Source organism: Cottoperca gobio, chromosome 5 (genome assembly GCF_900634415.1).
Source record: "Cottoperca gobio chromosome 5, fCotGob3.1, whole genome shotgun sequence".
NCBI lineage: Eukaryota > Metazoa > Chordata > Actinopteri > Perciformes > Bovichtidae > Cottoperca > Cottoperca gobio.
In genome coordinates, this window is record NC_041359.1 from 10073691 (window position 1) to 10082576 (window position 8886).

The 8886-nt window shown below is 40.6% G+C and overlaps 1 protein-coding gene across 1 annotated transcript; it reads right to left on the bottom strand.

Annotated features, from left to right (window-relative positions):
• Window positions 1-3238: 3238 nt before the first annotated feature.
• Window positions 3239-7547, bottom strand: zgc:109965 (Nicalin-1-like). Its single transcript, XM_029432267.1, has 15 exons — window positions 7503-7547; window positions 7138-7328; window positions 6781-6925; window positions 6589-6686; window positions 6376-6453; window positions 5494-5597; window positions 5185-5273; window positions 4968-5107; window positions 4707-4885; window positions 4505-4592; window positions 4346-4384; window positions 3864-4036; window positions 3718-3771; window positions 3560-3638; window positions 3239-3406 (listed from the first exon to the last, which is right to left on the bottom strand). The coding sequence occupies exons 1-15, from the start codon at window positions 7519-7521 to the stop codon at window positions 3350-3352; spliced, it is 1533 nt and encodes a 510-aa protein (XP_029288127.1). The 5' UTR covers window positions 7522-7547; the 3' UTR covers window positions 3239-3349.
• Window positions 7548-8886: the final 1339 nt, after the last annotated feature.

An 8886-nucleotide genomic window follows, 5' to 3' on the forward strand; every position in this document is an offset into this window, starting at 1 on the left:
GAGATAATAGTGGCGAGAGTGCCGCCCACAGTTACATTATTCACTCTTACACCTCGTCTCGCCGGGTTAATTAGTGGAGAATTAAACAATGGTGAAGTTAACGATGCCTTCAAGGACCTCTGCCGGTCCCCAGTCCCCGCTTTGGAAGCTAGGGCTCTAATAGTCCTAACGAATGCACTCAGACACAAACTCTGGGTGTATGATGTAGTGACCCGCCTGGTAGGGCTTCACCACGTGGAAGCAGCTGTAGCAGCCGCTGTTGAGAGACCATAAGAGGAAAAAATTAGACTTCAGGTTCTTATTTATGGCACACTAAAACTAATAAAATTCAACATGCACCTATAATCCTGGCTACTGCTAGACCTCCAGTATTGTGTCCGCAGAAAGTTGTGTGAAGGGTTGCTGGTTTGGGGTCTTGTCCGAAGCTGAGCACCTGCATGTTGCCTGTCAAAAACAATGTCATTTTTGTCACAATCACTCAATCAATAATGCTCATTAACATATCCAGATTAAAGGTCAGGTTAGAGGTTATTCTCTCACCCGAGTTGCGGTGCAGAGAGTGGATGAACATTCCTGTGATAATCCATTCTAATGCAAAGAAAACCTATTACAATCAATGTGTATTTAGAGTCATCTTTAGACTGTAGATTACATTGGTGTATTGCTACCTTGCTGCTGGCTTCTTCAAAGCAGTTTGGAGTTTAAATCCAGTGCCAGAAGGAGGCTCAGTCAACTGTAGTTTCTGCAGTCCGTCAGCAGAGGGCAGAGCTTGTACTGTGGATGGGTTGACAGGGGGCATGTGGTTTGGTTTACCTGTTTCTGCTGTGTTCAGATAGTGGTCAGGACAGGTCACAAGTGGACTGTGGAATGATAAATGTCTGACAGGGGGGAAGAGAGGACGGCCAATGTCCGCAGGGGGCAAGGGGAGTGGTAGTGTGTGGCGTGACCTGTAGTTGGACTGAAGACTGCGGGGAAACAGAAAGTCCTGGAAAGGCAAGGGCAGAAGGACACATATAGGTAGAAATAGAAGAAGAAGTAAAAGATAAGGGGAAGAAGAAACTAGATGATGATGATGATGATGATGATGATGATGATGATGGTGATGATGATGGTGATGATGATGATGGTGATGATAATAATAATAATACTAATTAGAATTAGAATAATTAGAATAATTAGAATAATTATAATTATAATTAGAAAATAATAATAATAACAACAACAACTTCATTTATATAGCACCTTTAAAAACAGACTTTACAAAGTGTTTTGACAGACAAAGCAAAAACAGGAGAAAATATAACAGAAAGCCAAATAAGGCCAAACAAAAATATTTATAAATGAATACAAATAAAAAGAATAAAAGCAATATAAATACAAAAAAAGGCAATAAAAACACTAAAAAGATGAAAATAAAAAAGATGAAAAATAATAGCGTATGTACTTCTTGTTTATGTTTTACTTTTTTATTCTTTTATTCTCAATGAATAAACGTTGTCTAAGATTGTTGCTTTCTCTCAGTGCTAAGAATGTAAAGAGCATTCAGGTTTTAAAATACCACTTTAGTGGTTTTCCTCTTTGTATTATTATCATTATACTGTATTACACTGAAATTTGTATTAGTAGGTTTTAGTAATTTTTTTCCCCTTTACAGAAGGCTGACTGCACCCTCTATCTCTCCTTAGCGCTGTTTACTCCATGTCTTTATGAATAAATAGGCATGAAGGAAGTACTGAATAATAGATGTTGTACAGCTTTCACCCAGCACAGGGAAATGTAAACAAACAGCCACCAATTACAGTACGACACCATAGTCTGGCTAAATGAAGAACAAGAAAGAGAGTGCCAATATTAAGTGACCTAATTAGTCTTGTTTCACCTCAAATGCACTTGTTTTGTTTATTATTACTTAAGAAGCATTATTTGCTCAATTACGATCGATTGAAGGACCAGCACTTACATTTTCTTAAGAAATTGTCTTTGCACAATCACAAGTAATGATCCCTTTAAACCCATGCAGTCCATGTGGCTGTGCCTCTTACCGGCCGGGGCTGGGGGTTGTTCCTGCGGTTGGCAGAGGTGGGACGAAGTTGTTCTCGCTTCGCTCTGCCGGGAGAGGCAAACTGCTCTTTGTACATGGTTAAGTAAAGCTGAGGTGCCATCTTCACTTATTGTCTTTTCCACTGCTCCACTCCAGTCTGCCTGAAAGTCATGAGCATCTTTTCCTCCCCTGTCACCTGGTGGCTCCTCCTCTCAGACACTACGTGTGCATCTGTTATTCTTTTACCTCCACCTTCTGCCAAATGTCATAATATATGTGTTTTCTGCAAAAAATTGTTGCTGGGTTGTTCATGCCACCTACTTGACTTATATGTATCACTCTTTTTGTTATTTAATGTATCACAACACAGTATTTATGAATGCATCGGTAGCTATAAACCCTGCTTGGATCCTTTTCAACAAACACATAATGTAGATGGTAAAATCTTTGTTTAACTTGTGATGAATCTAGGCTATTTGTTGTAAGAGACGGGTTAAGAGCATCCTTGCTGAACCAGAACATCTCTTTGTGCCACCTGAGCACTCGGCCACTAATTCCCCTAAGCACCAGATCCCCTGCAGAGACACACATACCTGGGGTCAATGTCCATGACTCCCTCCCAGGAGCCCTCACGAAGTAACCAGCACTGATCTCAAACACTATAAGGCTCACAGCTATTTAGCAGCCTCGTAGTTAAAACAGCATAAGTCTTATCAGATCTGCAGAACCAGAGGAGGGATGGGATTTCTAAGAATCTCCAACCACCCAGGGTCACCTCTATTCATTGTCAGCATGCCACATGAGCATCAATAATTCACCAAAGCGCTGTAGGGTGCCTTTGTGTCTCCACTGCTCTCACTGACTTATCTGTGACAGGAACTGGCTGTTCATCACGCTGCAGTGGCCGGGCCTTGTTTGACAGCCACGTTAAGCCCAGTCAAATCCATGTCAACAGATACAGAGCAGAGGACATGGGGAATCATAGTAATGATGTGGCAGGAACGACCTTCACGGGGGCTCAAAATCAAATCCAATCTCTATTTTCTTCAATAGACTTTGACGCGAGACATATCCCAAACTCAAACTCCTCCTTTATTTACTTTCTTTGCTTTACATCTCCTCCAAAACAACAACAGTGGATTTTGTGAAAACGATATACATTTCAAAGCAAATTGCACGCTTCATATATTGTGCGTGATGATCAGTCTCAGAAGATTCTTGCTGCATTGCTTTCATGTTCTGCACAGCCAGTGAAGCCACATGTGCGATGCAGACTTCAAAGCCCCTGTCATAGACTCACAGCCTTATTTACTCGTGCTTGGATTTCAGTGCAGCTTTGAGCTTTGTGTAGAGATAACCAAAATTCTGCAAGAGAGAACAGACAGATGCTGTGAGAAAACAAACCTGATGAGTCAGGTGTTGTCTGCCTATATGTTCAAAGTATAAGACAACATACAAGGGGCCATGCAATACAATAAGAATAGACAATGTAATGTACAGAAGGGTACATTGACGAACCTGAATGGTGTAGTAAACGATCCCCAAGTAAGCAGCAATGCAGCCGCCGAGGAAGAGATCAAAGGCTGCAGGCTTCACTCTGGAAGAAAAAGTGCATCAGTCTCCAAACCTATTGGAATAACCACGTGCACAAAATTCATTTGCACAAAGATAATTACCTGTACATCACAATTGGTTGGCTCATTTGATCAAAAAAGGTAATATCAGGGTCCCTGTATGAAGAAATATAGTTGATCATTAGTGATATTGTTGTATTTCTTCCTACATTGCAAAGTATGTGTTTGCTTCTACGTTTACATTTTACCTCTTGTCCTGTCGGAAGACGTGTCTGTGAACTTGCTGCAGGTAACGCTTGAACTCGTGCTCCAGGGAGTTAACCAGCAGGATGTGGCCGGGCTCCTTATCTAGCAGCTGGATAGCCCGAGGGACTGACGTCAGGTAGGACATCAGACTGGACATGCGACCGTCGTGAAAGTCCTGCGTGGAGAATTTAGACATGGATTCACAGAAAGAAGAATGCAGGAAATGTCTTATGTGCCATCGCATAAAAAACAAAACTTATTGTATGGTCAAGGAGTCCCAGTTCTATCTAAATAAATAGGTAATAAATTATGTATAAGAATCTAATTAATAAGCTAAGGTTATTACTTATTAGACACAGGCCTTTGAAGACACACTGCAATGCCTATAAACTACCACCAGAGGTCAGCACTGGTCCTAGAATATATTATATTTATTATTATATTTATAATATATATTATATTATAAAAATAATCAGGAACTTACCAACTGGCCCTTGAAAATCTGCACATCTTTTGGTGAACCCTGGAAGGTAATAAATATTAAATATATTAATAAAATGCTCGGGAAATCAAATAAAACAAACAATGAAACCACAGTTTCTCTATTTGGATACATGCGTTCTGTTTTCATGCATTTAATCACCTTGTCAGAGAGATTGTACATATAACGTGCCAGTGCCTCTGCGACAATTAGGCCATTACGCTTCATTTTCCTGAAGTCCACTTGTGACCTGTGAGAAGACACAAAGACAATTCTTTGCATCATCTTTTTATACCATCTCATAGTAAACAAGGCTTTCAAGCACCTCACATGATCATAATCATACTCAGAAATAAAAACCTACATGGTGTCTAGCAAGGAGCCACGGAGCTCAGATTTTGGGTCTTCCAGATGAGACAAAGTGAAACTTGGTATCCTGCGCAGGCTGTAGCGCTCATGCTCCCATGCTACTGTGGACTCCACAAGATTGATCTTCTTATGGACCAATCCCACCTTCACCGAGGAAAATCTGGAGGACACCACCTGGAGGAGAATTTGCTCATTTAAATCCATGAAAACTGAGAAAGGCCTACTCCATACAGTATTTTGGACTTAAGCTTGTTACCTCCTCCAGCTGTTGAAAGAAAGAGTGCATGGGAGTGTCGGGTTTAGGAGGGCGGGACACGTGCATGTACAGTTCATCACTGTTGGCCAGGGTATCCAAACACAGCACAAATGCTACATTGTCGAGGAGCAGGCTGGACTCTGGAGAGAAAAAGGTTTGGATGAAATAAATCAAACTGGGCTGCTCATGTTCACCAAACACTTCAAGAAAAACTCACCAGCATGGTCCAGATTCTCTTCAATCCATCTCTTTGTGCCAAGGAAATTGTACTTTCCTCCTCCGGTTAACGAGAACATTAAATTATATCTAAAAGAACAAAAAGAAATCGGAAAATTGTTTAACAGTCAAGCATTTTTCAAATAATCAAAAACTTGTATATCTACCAATGTTGTCAAGTTATTTTCTTCTCATAGCTTCTGGTGGTTACACTATTAGCATTACATGGAACTTTGGACACATTTAATGACCAACTAGCATATGTTTCATTTTGTTAAAAGCTCCCTCTGTGGGAGGAATGGTAACTCACGGTGGTCTGGTGCTTGGGCTACTAAATAGTTTCTGGAAGAGACGTGCCAACTCCAGCAGGATGGTGACCCCACTGCCATTAGAGTCCGCTCCATACGACAACCACTGTGTCACACACAAACATATTCAAGTCAACATACTGCAAGTTTAGAAAAAAAGAAAAGAAAACTCTGCTTCTTTTTATGACATATTTGCATACAATTATCAATTCTATACTTATTTCACACACGTTTCTTTTATTTTCTCAAATATTTGACTTAAGTAAAAGTACAAAAGCATTAGCTTCAGTATGTACTTAAAGTACAAAAAGTAAAAGTACCTATTCTGAACAACTGCCCATTCCAGAATAATACATATTATATTATTGGACTATAATTATTGATGGAGCATGCACATTTCAGGAATCAATAAAGTTGTATTTTAACCTATAATAATACACAATAAATAATTTGTTGATTTATATTTTCTGAATCTTCAAAGTCACTTAAGTTATTAAAGACATGTAGTGGAGTAAAACATACATTATTTGCCTCTGTGAGTAGAAGTATAAAGTAGCATGAAAATAGAAATACTCAAATAGAGGACAGGTACCTCAAAATTGTACTGATGTAAAGTATTTGAGTAAATGTACTTAGTTACTGTCCACCTCTGCTGGGGGATGGGAGGAATTGCTGGTTAGTACTTTGCTAAACTATGTCTCTGTGTTTTACTATGTCTAAAACGATTGACGCATACAGACTGTGTATATTACATTACTGTAATTATTTATTGTATGCCATTTTCCCTCACATTCAATACTGTATTTGTCTTTCTTTTTATTACATGTGTAATTAAAGAAACAAACAATGCTGAAATTGTGATTCATCGCTTGTATGTGACTCACTGGTGCCAGCCCGTAGGAATCATAGTGGGCAGTGATGACAATCGTGGGTGCATCCTCCCCAGATCCGGGAAGCACTCCCTGAAGGAAACATCGGCCGTTATACAAGGCAGAGCTGAGAAGCCTTCACAAACCAAACTAATCAGGTTTGACTGAAAACTGAAGAATGTCAGTCAAAGGTTTTTACTCCTCTGTTTTGCATAGTTCCAAACTCACCTCCAATGTGGCGATGGTGTTGTCAGTGATGCCCTTAATGGGGACATTGTTGCTCACTAAGATCTGGAAGGCTGTAGCTGTCACCATACTTCGAACAACTGCCACAAATGAAAGCATACAAACCTCAGTACAGACATGTATTGTTTTTCAACTTCCTCGCAATAAAATGTAATATCCTCTTGCTCCTCTCACCTCTGACAAATATAGATGAGGTCCGGGTGGCTGCAGCTTGCTTGACCTCCTCATACATGTAAAGCAGCTGCTCATCCTCAGGCGCCACGTACACGGGCATGAGTGTCTCCTTCAGCAAGGCCTCACTCTCACTCACCATGAAAGACTGCGAGGGGAAAAGGGGATTCTTGAAATAAGTCTTTCTTTTGCTCTGTGTGATGATCATCAACACTTGAGCAAAGCGGTTTACCCTGGAGCGCTAGATATAAGATATTGTCTTCAGAAACTGTCTGATGGATCAGAAAAGATGCTGTATTTTTATTTTATTGCCTTGCAGCATATCCTGGAGCAAAAAGGTGTTTGTGGATAACTTGTTACCTGTACAGTGTCATGGGGGATACCGGAGATGTTTTTGGGCAGCAGGATCAGGATGGCAGCAGCATTTTGCCTCTGGGCCTCGAGGTATTTTTCTGTGGTGAAGTCCATCACCTTCATGATGACGCAGCGGCGGGTCAGCACCGGCTCGTCCGCTGATCGCGCCTCCGCCACCACGATGGCTCCACGGCAACCTCAACAGACAAATTAAAAACGAGGGTAAAATTAACACAAACATCAAACCACTTTGATTATAACCTGTCTTCCTGCGCATTAATGGAAAGTAACTCAAGTATTTACTCAAATACTGTGCTTTTGAGATTACATTACAGTTTATTTAGCTGACACTTTTGTCCAAAGCGACTTACAATAAGTGCAAACAACCATGAGGACACAACTCCGAGCAGCAAGATCTTGTAAGTACATTAACTTCAAACAGGTGAAATCATTTAAGTGCCGAACAACAGCTTCAAATAACCAACCAAACCAAAGTGCATCATACAGACATTTTTTTTATTGGCCGAGGTGCAGTCGAAGCAGGTGGGTTTTCAGTCTGCGGCGGAAGATGTGAAGACTGTCTGCTGACTTGACATCACTGTGGAGGTCGTTCCACCATTTTGGAGCCAGGATAGCAAACAGGCGGGTTTTATTTGAGGGGAATCTGGGTCCCACTCGTAGTGAGGGAGTGGCGAGCTGATTGGTCGACGCAGAGCGAAGTGAACGTGCTGGGGTGTATGGTTCGACCATGGCCTGGATGTAGGAAGGGGCTGATCCATTCACAGCACGGTAGGTCAGCACCAGAGTCTTGAAGCAGAGTACAGAGTGTGTCTGCAGGAGCGGGCTGTTGCAGCGATGCGGACAGTGAAGGACAGTTGGTTGTCCAGCGTCACACCCACATTCATTGCAGTCCGAGTTCGGGGAAACAACAGAGGTGCCAAGATACTCGTACTACTTTAGTATTTCCATTTTCTGTTAGTCTACACTTAACTCCACTACATTTTAGAGGGAAATATTGTAATACTTTTATCTGACAGCTATAGATTACTTTATTAATGAATTAAGATTTGACATACAAACATGATCAGTTTATGAGATGCATTGCTATAGTTCAAATTGGCTCCATTTCAATTAGTTACATTATTAAAACCCTATTAGTGTATCTGTAATAATTATCCAACAACATAATATTTCACACTTTGAACGAAGACATTATGTATGACGAGTGTTTTTATACTTGAGTAGAACATTTTTTAATGTGACTTACTGTCAATCTATCCATTAAGATTGTCTCTTTCAACATCCTTATGTTTAACTCACATGAGCAGACACATTATATATGTGTGTGTACGTGACTATGGACAGATTATGTCACCACGATAGCGTCGCAAATGTGCAAGAAACTGATACAAAACCTTTCTGATGAGTAATTAAGATCAAAATGATATATGGTATGGCCGTGGTGCAAGCAAAGGAGGCGAAGGAGCCATTGGCTCCGCCTCTTCACGCCCTTGGTCTGATTTGGCATCACGGCTGGTGTGATCCCATCACAAGATGCTCTCTAGTTTTGTATCTTCTTGAATCTCCGTTTACCAAATGTAACAGAACTCAGGATCTCTCACAATTCTTTTTTAAAACATAGCTTTAATTATACATCTATCCCTTCAGATAAGACTGGCATCTACATTTTTATACCACAAAAGCACTAAATAATATATGAGGTGAGCAGAGGTAGAAGTGCTCAGATCCTTTTTT